This window comes from Rhododendron vialii, chromosome 2a (genome assembly GCF_030253575.1).
Source record: "Rhododendron vialii isolate Sample 1 chromosome 2a, ASM3025357v1".
Classification (NCBI taxonomy): domain Eukaryota; kingdom Viridiplantae; phylum Streptophyta; class Magnoliopsida; order Ericales; family Ericaceae; genus Rhododendron; species Rhododendron vialii.
The window spans coordinates 9,154,601-9,169,053 of record NC_080558.1 but is presented as its reverse complement, the minus strand read 5'-3'; the positions used below and the strand labels follow the sequence as shown (position 1 = coordinate 9,169,053).

General features: G+C 39.0%; 2 protein-coding genes across 2 annotated transcripts; both read right to left on the bottom strand.

The window, feature by feature from the left end:
- Nucleotides 1-2,149: 2,149 nt before the first annotated feature.
- On the bottom strand, nucleotides 2,150-4,560 carry LOC131318094 (MDIS1-interacting receptor like kinase 2-like). Its single transcript, XM_058347900.1, has 2 exons — nucleotides 2,684-4,560; nucleotides 2,150-2,549 (listed from the first exon to the last, which is right to left on the bottom strand). Exons 1-2 carry the CDS (start codon nucleotides 4,488-4,490, stop codon nucleotides 2,164-2,166), a joined length of 2,193 nt encoding a protein of 730 aa, XP_058203883.1. The 5' UTR covers nucleotides 4,491-4,560; the 3' UTR covers nucleotides 2,150-2,163.
- LOC131317088 (probable leucine-rich repeat receptor-like protein kinase At1g35710) lies at nucleotides 4,554-5,870 on the bottom strand (the record flags this gene model as incomplete). The annotated part of the gene is made up of 1 exon (XM_058346667.1): nucleotides 4,554-5,870. A coding segment is annotated over exon 1 (1,317 nt), but the record flags the coding sequence as incomplete, so codon positions are not given.
- Nucleotides 5,871-14,453: the final 8,583 nt, after the last annotated feature.

The following is a 14,453-nucleotide window of genomic DNA, read 5'->3' as shown; positions in this document are numbered from 1 at the left end:
CACTGTATATTCGGTTAGCTTTTTTTAATTTCAAGCTAATTTACCACAAAAAAAAAAAAACAATTCTTGCTGTCAAAATCTTATAATTTGAATGAAAAATTGAAAGATTATATCGAGCTCCTACGCTTATTTTATTAAGCTAATTCTTTAGGAGCCCACTCAAAAAGATTCTACTAGTTCTTGAATAGATTATTGTTTATCTTTTCTATTTAATTATATCTTTCATGTGGTTTCAGGATTATAAACCGTCTAGTAACTCAGATATTCGACAATGATGTTGCAAGTTTTGAAGCTTCGAAGATGTATAGAACTTGGAGTTGTATTGATCGAGACTGATTTTCCTAACACTTAATCTTAAAAGACCGGACAAAATCCAAATGCTTGGAGGGAACAATTAGCTAAAGAATGCACGAGGAGTCTTGTGTCTACCATCGAACAAGGATTATTAATTGTATAGCGGAGTATATGAAATCCAGCCTTATTAGTCTATGTGCGACTTGAGGACTCGGTCACTGCATGCCAACAAACAATATGTGCACCATACACCCAAAAAAAAAAAAAAACAAATTACGGAACATTACAAAAATAGGAAACTTGTTTAATTTGATAGGAGTTGAAAAGAGATGATGCAAGGATTTGCCTCCAAAAGATTAATTATGATCACTTAGCCCTCCAAAAGATTAATTTGACTGGAGTTGGTAAGCGATGAGACAAGGAGACACAAACTTTCAGATGCAAGGAATTGTCAACCTTCAGCCTTCGATCACTAATTAATTGCAGCTTCAAGCATATCTGTAAATTAGCTCCATCAATATAACAGCTTCAATAGAGAGCCCCACAAATCTCTTAGCCCTCCGGACTGAGGAGTTGAAAAGAGAAACAGAGCCAAAAACCAACACCACAACCCACCCATTGCCACCTAAAGCAAAAGAACAATATCTGTTACCCAGATTGAACAATATCATTAAGTCTAAACATGATATCTTCCATTAAAAAGTTGCAAACCACCCTTACTTCTTGTCACGCAAAAAGCAACCCTAGATTGGAGAGAAGAGGGGAAAGAGAAACCCAAAAAAACCTGAGAAATTTTTCGGTGCCCCTGAAATTTTTTACAACAAACGTAGACACATCTGATTACCAAGGGGGCAAAAAATTTGATGACGTTTGTGTAATATATTTGAAAGAGTGTAGGTATATCCTTAAGAGTTGGTAAACACGCATGAGCTATTGGAATTCAATCTCAACCATTGCAACAACTTATCTTTTGTTAAAGCAGGAAAAATGTAGAAGTATCAAAGGAAATTAACCAATATTCGACATCCTCAAACACACATTTTACAACTTTATAGCTTAGTCTCTCCAATTCTTTCATAAAGAAAATGTGAACTCAACAACTCTAGTGCCAAAGCACATCCCAACTTAAAAAGAAAAGGAAAAATGGAAAAAAAAGATATTAGATCAAAAAAGACTATGAATATATGGTCTGCTAAGTTAACAGAGGAAGGAAAAGATACTTATAGAATCATTGTTGCTAGTGATGACGGTGGTTTCAATGGGCACACTTTCTTGGTTTTGCATTTGGGGATCGCATCGGCAAGGGGTTGATAATTTGATGTTCTCTACAATCCAATTCTTCGATCCTCTCAGTTTTCCATGTCACAAAATGTTGTTAGAGTTCTAAGAACAACAATAGATTTGTACATGGACGCGATAAAATCTAATTAAAGAGATGGTAGAAACACGATAAAATTTGAACGTTAAATTACAAGAGGAAAAATCTCTGCTTGACTATAGCAATAATCGATAGATGTAGATACGAAAAGAATTTCGAAATTAAGACTTACATTTTAGGAGAGGTGTGAAAACAAACTTATTAGTAGGAAAAATCTCTGCTTGACTAGAGCAATAATCAAGTAATATAGAACATGCTAATCTGTTTTGAAATCCAACTTAACGATTTAATCTTATATCCAATCAGGTAAAGCCACTTGGTGCTCTTACAGCTTTCCTCACAAGTACACCCTTTTATATTGCTTGAAAAAAAGTAACTATTGTTTATGAAAGAGTAATACACATGCAACCATAGAGCCAATGCCAGCTAGGAAAGCACAGTAGAAAAAGGTAGAACCAAAAACCCAAACAGTAAAGGGATAACAAGAATACTTAGGCATTTGGAAAATTGACATCAAGTAGTTGTCCTAATGTGATCATGAGCAATGGGTTCTGCAAGTGCGACTTGTGTTTTGATAGAGCCACAGAAACTTGTTGCATAGTGGGTCGGCACTGCGGGTTAGGGTGCAAGCATGCAAGTGCTATCTTTACAGCAAGAACCACTGCTTCCTCCTCCTGATTCCTTGGTAGTGGGAGCCGTTTGTCCAATACGTCCTTCAACAGAATACCATAAGAAGATGGTGGTGACGAATCCAAAGATGATGAAGAAAGAGAAGACATGAGATCCCCTGGATGCCTCCCCATTACAACTTCCAGTGTTAAAACTCCAAAGCTGTAGACGTCTAACTTTTCATTCACCTCCATTGTGTAAGCAAGTTCTGCCCAAAGAAAGGAAGGGTACAACAAACAGGGAAAAAAACTACTAAAAAATTGTAGAGGAGGCTTATGAATTATCATATTCAACATAAAAACACAACACTATATTGGTAGCTAAGATGAATTGTGTAAGTACCTGGAGCAGCATATCCCAAGGTGCCTGCAAAGGAAGTCCAATTTGATGACTGCAGGTTTAGAAGTCTTGCAGTTCCGAAATCAGACAGGTAAGCGACATCTTCTAAGTTTAGCAGAACATTCTTGCTCGATATATCACGATGAATGACCCGGGGTGAACATCCATGGTGCATATATGACAAAGCATCTGCCAAACCTTTAACAACATTTATCCTCTTATCCCAATCCAAACTTAGTGCTTCTTCCTCACAGCTTAGTTTCTTGTCCAAGGTCCCCCCTTCCAAGAACTCATAAACCAAAAATGAGTGTCGTGGATGTGAACAGTAACCCAAAAGCCTTATGATATGCCGATGTCGTATCTCTGTCAATGCATGAATCTCACTCATAAAACTTACCAGATTAGCCAACTCGCCATCTTGGGAAGGAGGGTACTTTTTTACAGCGACAACTTGACCACTTGGCAGCTCAGCTCTGTAAACAGTGCCATATCCACCTGCTGCAATGCAATGCTTATCATTGAAATCCTCCGTCGCTCGGATTATGTTTTCATACACCAATTTTCCATCGAAGCTCCAAATCTCAAACAAATCTTTATTACTTGCTCTGTTTGGATCAATTTCGTTGTCTCTCATTTTGTTGCGATGGATTAGGAAAGTCATAGCAACAATAAGAAATAAAATACCCAACAAAGGAACTACAACTGGAAGCACAATTTTTTTATGATTTCTCCCTTTATCTCCATTGTTCTGCTTTAGTGAGCATGGCATCAAACTAGTTTTATTGCCACATAGTCTATCATTGTTTCGATATGCTTGAAATGAAGCATCTTCAAATGCTTTTGTGTTGGGCAGAGGACCCTCCAAGTGATTGTAAGATATGTCAACCGACGTTAAACTTGACATCCCGTTGAAAGAGGAAGGGATTGAACCAGACAAGAAGTTGTGGGAGAGATTTAGTATCTCTAACCTTTTCAAGCTCCCAATCCCTGATGGTATCTCACCTGTTAATAAATTATTTCCAAGATCGAGATTTTCAAGAGACTGCAATTTTCCTAATTCAAAAGGAATACTCTCCCTGAGAAGATTTCTGCTCAATTTCAAGTTCAGAAGATTCACACAGTCACCCAACTTCTTTTGAATAGGTCCACTAAGATTGTTTCCAGACAAGTCTAGATGCTGAAGACTAGACAGGCTTCCAATTTCTGGTGGAATATCGCGTGAAAGTTTGTTATTGCTAAGAGTAAGATTGAACAAAAAAACCAACTTTCCCAAATTCTTTGGTACCGCACCAACTAGATGATTTGAAGAGAGGTCGAGTAATCGTAACTGAGTTGCTCTTCCAATGCCAAGTGGAATGTTTCCGGAAAGGTCATTTTTGGAGATCTTTAGGCTAGTCAGATTGGGAAACTGGTCCCATTTGTGCCAAAGATCGCCATAGAAATTATTGTGACTGAGATCTAGATAATCAAGGTTTGGGAATGCCTCAAAAACTTCTGATAAATGCCCAGTCAATTGGTTTTGATCAAACCTAGCACGACGTAACTCACTGCAATTTCTCAAGCTATTCGGGATACGACCAATTAAATAGTTTTCTGCTACGTCAAGTAGTTTGAGGGATCCATGAGCGAACATATACGGCGGTAGATGACCGGTGAACTTGTTGGAGCCTATACCAAGAGTCAGTAGATATCTAAGATTGTTTAGTTCTTGAGGGATAGATCCAGAGAGAGAGTTCTCGTAAAGGGTCAACCATGTCAGGTTTGTCAAGTTCCCTATTGAAGCGGGGATTGATCCCGTGAGGTTATTCATGTACAATGAAAGGGTAATGAGAGATCTTAGCAATCCTACTTCTTGAGGGATAGATCCAGAGAGAGAGTTCCTGTGAAGGTACAACAGTGTGAGGTTTGTCAAGTTCCCTATTGAAGTGGAGATTGATCCCGTAAGGTTATTCTTGTACAATGAAAGCTCAGTGAGAGATCTTAGCAATCCTACTTCTTGAGGGATAGAACCAGAGAGAGAGTTCTCGTAAAGGTACAACACTGTGAGGTTTGTCAAGTTCCCTATTGAAGTGGGGATTGATCCCGTGAGATTATTCGTTGACAATGTAACAAGAGTGAGAGATCTTAGCAATCCTACTTCTTGAGGGATAGAACCAGAGAGAGAGTTCTCGTAAAGGTCCAACACTGTGAGGTTTGTCAAGTTCCCTATTGAAGTGGGGATTGATCCCGTGAGATTATTCGTTGACAATGAAAGCTCAGTGAGAGATCTTAGCAATCCTACTTCTTGAGGGATAGAACCAGAGAGAGAGTTCTCGTAAAGGTACAACACTGTGAGGTTTGTCAAGTTCCCTATTGAAGTGGGGATTGATCCCGTGAGATTATTCTTGTAAAATGAAACGCCAGTGAGAGATCTTAGCAATCCTACTTCTTGAGGGATAGATCCAGAGAGAGAGTTCTCGTAAAGGGCCAACGCTGTCAGGTTTGTCAAGTTCCCTATTGAAGCGGGGATTGATCCCATGAGGTTATTCGCTGACAATTCAAGATCAGTGAGAGATCTTAGCAATCCTACTTCTTGAGGGATAGATCCAGAGAGAGAGTTCTCGTAAAGGATCAATCTTGTGAGGTTTCTCAAGTTCTCTATTGATGCGGGGATTGATCCCGTGAGGTTATTCGTTGACAAATCAAGTTCAACGAGCGATCTTAGCATCCCAATATTTGTCGGAATTGTTCCCGAAAGATGATTGATGGACGCATTAAGAGATGCGAGTCTGGAAAGGCTACCAATCTGAGAGGGAATGGTCCCATATATAAAGTTGTTGGACAGATCAAGTTTCACTAGATGTGGTAACGAAGAGAAGTTAAGAGCAGAAAGCGTACCTCTCAAACCAATACTGTCAAGGGTTAAATTGGTTACTTTACTGGCGTCGTTGCAACCAATTCCTTCCCAAGTGCAATGACTAGTTTCATTCCATGATGAAAGGAGAGATTGGCTTTGATTGTCAAGGCTAGCTTTCCACTTTAAGAGAGCGACTGCTTCGCTTTGTTTTGCAACTGTATTAGTTGCGGGAGAAGCACGAGCAACGGCGGAATTAGATGAAGAGACAAATGGAATTAGGATGATAACAAAGACAACGACGATTATGGAGGGAACTGCTTGGAAATTGGGTGCTCTTTTAGGTTGGGATGCCATGGTTGGTTTCTTACGACAATTAATTAAGCTAGGAGTGGCAGTTGTTGCATAGAAGGATCGATGAAAGCTTTAATTAAATGTACGTCCTTTGTATGGGGGGACTATTTATAGGAACATGTACTAATTAATATCTACGACTTACGTACGCTTCCATTTTGTGGAAAAATGTGGCTCCCTAGCAACCCCCGTACGTAACGATCGAAATTTCTTCTTCATGACTCATTAGTCAAGTCGTCTAGCTCTCTTTTTTCCTTTTCTTTTCTTCTAATTAATTTTCTGCTCATCCATTCGCCCCACACAAAAATCACAAGTCAAGTTCGCCGGTCCCATAAACACGTCAGATAAAGTTTCAAAAATCATGCAAGGTACTACATATGCCAATAAACATGGAATCAACTTACCACGCGTGGAGGGGTAGATTAGACGTTGGGCGCCCGGGTCACTTTTGTTTTTCCTAACTCAAGGAAGTACTGATAGTCTTAATATCTACAACACATGTTTTCGATTTGTGGAAATTCTGCAGTTGTCTGGGCCAGAACGAGGATGACTGATGAGAATAATTAGAAAAAGTGGTCGAAATTGATCGATATGAAGGGGCATGTGCAGCCAATTAATGTACGTGTAATATTATATCAAATTACTACACGGCATTTGAGAAGAACTGGGAGCTTTCAACTAATTATGATCACCATAAATGTTCTAAGCCCCCATATGGTATCTATTTTGGTCACCCCTCCTCCTCCCTCCTCCCTCCTCCCTCCTCCCTTGGAGGCCTCTGGGAGGCAAGAAGAGAGGCCCAAGATTATTCAAATGCTTTTAACAGCTATTAGGTTGCCTGTTGCAATTCACAACAACGTGTAGCGCAACACATAATCTATAAAAAATTGAGGTATTATTAACTTTTGTCGGTATGAACCAATAATCTATAAAAAAAATTAAATTTTTAATTTTAATTTCTTTAATTTGTCGATACGAACCAATAATCTATATTAACTTTTTTAATTTCTTTTGTCGATATGAACCAATAATGTATATAAAAAAAATTGAGGCATTATTAACTTTTGCAAAAAAATCATGCAGATAAAAAAGGTGATGTTATATTATTAAGATAAAAAGAAAGTGATCTTGCGACATTGCTCCATCCATCCAATATTGCTCGCCCTTTATAGGAGCCGTCCATTTTGCACGCAAAAATAACATATTTATGAGTTTTCTTTTAAAAAAATTGCATCAATTTTTTCTTGTCAATGAGATCTTTAAATTGCTGCAAAAATTTTGAAAGAAAATTCGTGCTAATACATTACTTTTTCTAAAATACACGGTTTCAAAAAAATGTGAGCAATTGGGAACAAATGGAGTATTAGCTTTTACATGTCTGACTTGCTTCTCAAATATTTAACTTTCTCCTTGTATTGGAAACAACACCACTTCATTGAGGGCAAATGGTCTAGCCAAAACCCAAAACTTCTGTCCAATAAATTTTCCCCATCTATATATCTCTCTCCACTCATTAGTCTAAAAAATCTAACTCAAAACCCAAACCAAACCATGTTTTGGGGATTTTAGAACTATAATTATTTTATGTCCCCTCCATTGTTCGATAATTTCCCGCAGTTGTTTCAGATCAATCATGGACAAAAATGCCCTTTTGAGATGCTCCAAATTGCACACAAATTGGACTTAATTGTGTCATGTTATATGTAATTGGCTGTGTATTATATGGACTTTTATTGCATGGAAAATGAAAGGTCTTCAAGTCTTCGGCTGTTACTGTGAAAGAGGAGTGATCATCTCCAAAAAGGAAATTCATTAAGGTGTTATGCATTCCAGTGTGAGCTAGATCAGCTGCAGCACTAGAGTGAGTAGTAGGCTCCCAACCTAGCTAGACAGTCTGATCTTAATCGAGTATGCATAGTCGTAGCATCCATGCTTCCCGAGACTCCAATTTATATTGGCTAATAACAAGGGTTAAGAATATGCTTATTTTTTTGATGCTTATCATACAGTTAAATTTGTTCCCCGGCCTGTTGTTTTCTTGAAGCTTTGGGCCCTTTTGCCATTCCATGACACTCTCCACTGGCTAATTAATTGTCATGGGACGATTTGAATTAGTCTTTTTAAGGCTATCCCCTCCTATACGTACCAATCAAAAACGACATAGGGAGGACTAGTCTGCTTCCAAATAGACAATTCGATTGGCAAAGAAACAAAAAAGATTATTCTTGTTGAATTTACAACTAATTAAGATCAACAACAGTAACTGTTACAGTTGTTTCAATAAAAATTTAGGTAATGCAGATTTTCGATAATTAACTTTTTTTTTTAACAAATTCTCTCATACAAAATTCCAACAAATAAACTGTCTGCCTCTGTTCGGCATCTCATTTTGTTTTTTGGGGAACCATATAAAGTCATTGGAATGCTGTTAGCCCATTCTTGAAAATAGACTTGAATAATATCATAAAGCAGATCAAGTCTTTAACCACAGCTTTTAAACAAGTCAACATTTTATTTTTATTTTTTTTAATTGATTGATAAAGGAAACAAAACTCACACAGAATGATACGTTGCTGAAAATTTTCATGGTATGGAGCACGATTCATCACATATGCAAATCACGAGCTTGAGATAAATATAATGCGTACAATGAAATTTCCATCACACATTACGTCTTCCAAACTTTCTAATCTGTTCTCAATAACAACTTATCGTGCATGGATGGGTAGACTTGAGATGAAACAAGACAAGAAATAATTTTCCTTCACACTTTCCTTTCCTTTCCTTTCCTTTTTTTTCCCCCCCTCTTTTCTTTTGCTTTCTTTTCCCATGTTCCAAACAAGCTTAACTTTCCTTAGTCTTTTCGAACTTTAAAATCCAACAAGGAATACGAAACAGAATTTTCCAACCATGATATAACATATTACTGTGACACCATAGAAAAATCTACAAAACAAAATGATTGCCATAGAATTCACACTCAACCCTCTTGAAGGGTTGGAGTTTTTCCACGTCCTTCATTCAGATTTTGTCTTTCTTTAATTTTTTCCCCGTAAAGCGATGGACATCCACCGAGATAGAGGATTCTATCTATTGCAATCTACCAATCGTTTCCTATTAAATTAGGAAAACTAAAGGGGAAAGACTAATGCGAAGACCTGGGAAAGACTAATGGGGAGACTAAGGGGAGAGACCAATGGAATGACTAAGGGGACAAAGACTAAGGGGAGAGACTAATGGGAAGACTTGGAAAAAAATAGCGTCCATACACGGAGTGTGATTGCTCCGGTTTATCCCATGGAGTACTCAATTTTGGAGAACCACGTAATTCTTTATGTTCGTGTCTGTGTGTGTGTTTTGGCTTTGGTTTAATTTGATGCCCTTTTTTTTCCTTAATTTTTTTTCTTCTTTTCAATTTCACCACATCTCTCTCTCCTACCTTTAATACAATTCCACATTAAGAACAAATGTTTCTCCTTTTCACAATAAATTGGTGTCTTCTCTTTTTGCTTTTTTTCCTCTTTTTTTTTTTTTTAGTTTTCTTTTTCTATGAGAAAGATCACCAATCAATAAAACTCAATTCTCACTACATTTACTCTCTCTCTCTCTTTGGAAAAATATACCTCCACACAATTACTAAACCTTCTCAAGACACAATATAGATGGTGGAGCTCAACAAGAAAAGGGTACCGTGCGAGAGGCTCAAATGGGATCACAAGAGATAAATATATGAAAGAAAGAAACGAACCGGCTCAAAATAACAAAGATGGCCTATAATCCTCTTCAAGGGATAACACAACCATGCAACTTTCCAAACTCAAGAGATAAGTAGGAAATTTAAAATATTCTCAACACTTGACAACAAAAATAATGAGACCTACAACGAACTTGCTCTTTCGTGACAAACAAGAGTTTATTTGACACCACTCCAAAAAAAGTAAGGCTCTAAACTCACATGGACATAAGTCTCCACTAAACTAACTATCGAAAATAATTAAGTCACCACTCACAAGCAACCAAAGCCCAAATAGACGTGAAGTGCAAATGTGTTAAAAATAAATGTCATAACAAATTTTTCGCGACAAGCTAGCAAAAAGAACTACTATGCCATCACAATATCAAAACAATGACTATCACATCTCGAACTCAATCAACCAAAAAGCCAATCTCATGAACAGCCTTCAAGTCTCATGCAAAAAGATTTCCACCATTTTTTTAATTTTTAAATTTTTTAACAAAATAAAGAATAAAGTGATTCCTCCACCAAACTTGAACTATTCAATATCCGCATTGAAAGAATGAAAAATAAAAATAAAACAGAAACGTAAAAGAGAGGAGAGATATCACCTCGAAAAGGAGAAGCTAAGCAGAGTAAACTATAGCGAGAGGAAAACCCCCCAACTTGGATCGAACAACCTGCAAAATGTTAACCTCCAAGACAGCAAAAAAAATAACTAAAAGAAATAAACAATGCAATAAAAAAAATGAAATACAAAAAATCATCTACTTTCTTTACGCGAAAGACATGGATACTACTTTTCTTCCTGGCCAAAGACTGTGGTTCCCTATTTGTTGGAAGGACAATAGGATTCAACGATATCTTGAGAAGTGGTGTCATCATCTAATAGGCTGTCACTCCCTCTGGGGCTGCCAGATTCCTTACCCACCACTCCGTTTGTAAAGCAATCTCCACAGAGTTTGGAAAATAAAGTCAGATGGTTCAGACAGAATTCTCGCTTCTAACTACGCACCTGCCGTCAAACCCAACCTCATAAGTACTACATACATAGCTTCGACCAAGTGGCTATACCAGACCATTATGCTAATTTTTTTTTCCTTTTCCGATTTCTTTTTTTTTTGAATTCTTTTGCTTAACAAGAAATAAAAGTACAAGTATATAAAGATTGTGCCAAAAACTCAAGTCAATGATGCATACCTCTATTGCTAGGAGCCGGGTCCACGTCTCAGTGAAGAGAGTGGTACGTAAAAGTTACCTGTCGGAACTTAAGATAATGAGATGCCCAGCGGATCAAGAACTGGGTCCCAAGCGGCGCCACACACATCCTCGATTGCAAACATTTCCATCATACACTCTACCTCTGGAGAATCTAAAAATGACGCATCCTTAGCGGTTAAGTCTATCTCCAAAGGATCCTTATACAAAATATTATCGGCATGCTCCTGCACCAGCGTGTCGATCAAACTCACCTCCTCATACACTTTCTCATCATCCTCGACTCAGCTATCCACATTGAACACATTCACCTCCATTTTCAAGTCCCTAAATGATAGTTGGACTTGTCCAGTTTTACAGTTCATGACTGCACTGGAGGTGGCTAGAAAAGGTCGCCAAGGATAATAGGAGTCTTCTCAAAGACTTCCGGTATTAGGCATGTATCTAGGACAATAAAGTTAACTGGAAAAAGAAACTCGCCCACTTGAATTAAAACATCTTCCTCCAGCCCTTTGGAAATTCTCACACTCCAGTCAGCCAACTGTAGCGTGACTGGTGTGGCTTTCAAATCGCCTAAGCCCAGCTTCAAGTATACCGAATAGGGGAGTAAGTTGACACTTGCTTCTAAATCCAGTAAAACCTTATTAAACTTTTAGCTTGCGATCGCTATGGGGATGGTGGGACAACCAAGATCCTTACACTTGGCGGGGATCTCAGCCTTGAGAATGGAGCTCACTTGCTCCGTCAGAAGCACTTTGTCCTGACTCTTAGTTATCCGCTTTGACGTGCATAGATCCTTTAAGACCTTCGCAAACTGAGGAATTGCGTCAATGGCTTCCATCAAAGAGATAGGAAATTGAAATTTCTTGAACAATTCAAGCATTTAAAAGTTCACATTGACCTTAGGTTTCGCCACCAAGCGATTTGGATATGGAGCAACGGGTGGCGTTGGAGTCGTGGGGGCTGCATGAGCAGGCACCACCACTTCAGGAGACTCTGCCTCTTTCTCTACCTCAGGAACATTTCCCAAGTCTGGAACAACTGCTGGAATAGCTACCGGCACCAGGGGTGGCACCGATTTCTGCTTTGAAGGTAAGTCCTTGTCGATCACCTTCTCACTTCTGAGAGTAGTGATCACCTTAGTCTCTTCCAGACTGCGATTCAGATTACTTGGGCCAGAAGAATCGCCCACATAATGAGTACCGACGGCATTGACTTGAGGTTGAGAAGAAAATTTTTCCTTCTCTTGCTGGACTTGTCCAACTGCCACCGTCAACTAGGTCAATTGGGTCCTAATGTCACCAATTGCCTGCTTAGTCTGCTCAATGAAGCTTATTTGAGACTGCATGAGAGCTTTCATCATCTCATCAGTCTATTTATCCTGCGGGAGATGGTTAATACCAGGGGGTGGTCCAAAAAATGAAAGACCGAACCTCTATTGCTGCTGAGGTGGGTAACGAAACTGCATCATTTGGCTTTGAGGAGGCCGAAACTGCTGGACTGACTGAAGTGGTTCCTGGGGTTGCATCAGGACTTTTTGATCTTTCCAACTCAAAAGTGCATTTTGGGCCCACCTTGGATTGTAGGTATTTAAATACGGGTCCCAACGCTAGTTAATTGCGTTCACCTTAGCCTGATTGCTTTGGTAGGCCTCTTTCACCATAGGAAAAGCGGGGCAAGCAATAACTAGACGCCCCGGACATTCACATAAGGCATAAACCTCATCGACTCTCACCTCATTCACCTGATGGACTTGCTTAAGCTTCAAGTCCTCTAACTGTTTAGCCATATTGTCCAACTGAGACTGGACATTGTGCTCTCGCACTCTTGAAGGAAAAATGTCAGACCCACTAGGTCCCTTTGCAGCCATGGCCTTATCACCGAGGTCGGAAGGTTCCCAGCTTCGGTGTTTCTCTGCCAACTCGTCTAGAAAGTCCCACGCATCATCCGAGAACTTATCTAGAAAATCCTCCTCTTTACAGAGGTGCTCCATCTGTTGGGCAATCGAAATATTCAAGCCCAAATAGAAAAACGACACCAACTAGTGTTTAACGAACCCATGATGCGGTAAGGACAACAACAAATCCTTAAACCGCTCCCAGCACCTTAAAAACGACTCGCCCTCTTTCTATTTATACGACTGAATTTGGCGAGTCAGGTACTTCGATTTACTCTCCGAGAAATATTTCTTGTAAAATAAATCTCGGACAGCAGCCCACGTCGTGAGAGACTGTGGCTTCTGCATCCGTAGCCACTTATCTGCACTATCTTTGAGTGAAATCGGGAAAAGTTTAAGACAAACATTCTCCCACTGACAAGTGGTGGCAAGGATGCGCACCAACCCCCGGATGTGCTCATACGGATTCTCATTCTCCTTCCCATAAAACAAAGGAAGGACATTGTGGGTTCTGGGTTTGACAGTGAAAGCATTGCGTGCCTCCACTGCCTCTGTTGGCAAAACAATTGGTCCGAGAGGAGTGGTCCTCTCCGGATGCATGTGCTCACGTATCGACTTTTGCTCTGCCATTGGTGTTTCGATTACTAAATCGACAAAAAGGTTGTCGATATTAAAAGACTCAATACTGGCTAACACTTCCTAGACTATGGGGATCGACTCTTTATCTATGGAGACTAGACACTTCGTGTTATCCCGGTAGTACTTGGGTTTCAGAGGTGATTGATTTCCTACATTGGAGGATTGCTTAACTCTATCGACGATGACTCAAAAAAAAACTAAAAACAAAAGAAAAGAAAAGAAAAGAAATAAATAAATAACTACCCGAATTCTTAACACACGTTACCGTCCTCGACAACGGTGCCAAAAATGTTTGATGATTTCCTAGTCCTAAATTAATGGGTTGCCCCAAGCGTTGGGCGGAGACCGACGCAGCATAATATCTGGTAAGACCGGAATCGAATCCAAAAAAACGGTGATGTGTGCTGACTAAAAACTCGGATGTTACTAATTAAAATTGGCTCTTAAGTAGCCACCCCTTGTTGGTTTGATTGAGAGATTAACTAAAACCTAGAAATTAATTGTACTTTTTAAATAATTAAAGAATGTACGGTCGTAAGGTTAATAACACTCACAACCAGTCCGGATTTGCCTGCTCCATTCAGTATTCTTAAAAACATTGAACTTTAGATTGAAAAAGATACCCCGCAAGATGCGAATCCTTATGGTTGCCGTTTTCCCATGCGCAGCGAAAAATGAGTTTTGGACCCTCTTTTCCTCATTCACATGGGTTCCGATAATGCTTAGGTTCGTCTACGGGAAGTATTTTACCAATCTAAAATTATCCTTTTCATTGTTTGAAAATATGAGCAGTGCCCAGACCGGCCACGGTGTGCTAATCACCCCGCGACCCTACCTAATCAATTACTCACTAATCATTGCATAAAAAATAGAAGAAACCCTAAATTGAAATATGCTTCTATTACGCGAGATGAAAAATAAACAAGGAATATCAACTAATCAAATACCAGCGAATAACTTTTATAAAAAACAGAAATTAAAACTAGTTACCGGAGTGCGAATAATTGAACAAAACATCAAAAACTAAAAGAAAAAATAAACTCGAAACAATAGATCTCGGCTGCCCCCGTACTTCTATTTTCTTCGTCCGTGGGAA

Coding starts and splice junctions, on each gene's coding strand:
- LOC131318094 (XM_058347900.1), bottom strand. CDS start 4,490: ATGAATAACCTCACGGGATCAATCCCCGCTTCAATAGGGAACTTGACA. Junction 2,550..2,683: donor CTTGGGATATGCTGCTCCAG/GTACTTACACAA, acceptor TTCTTTGGGCAG/AACTTGCTTACACAATGGAG.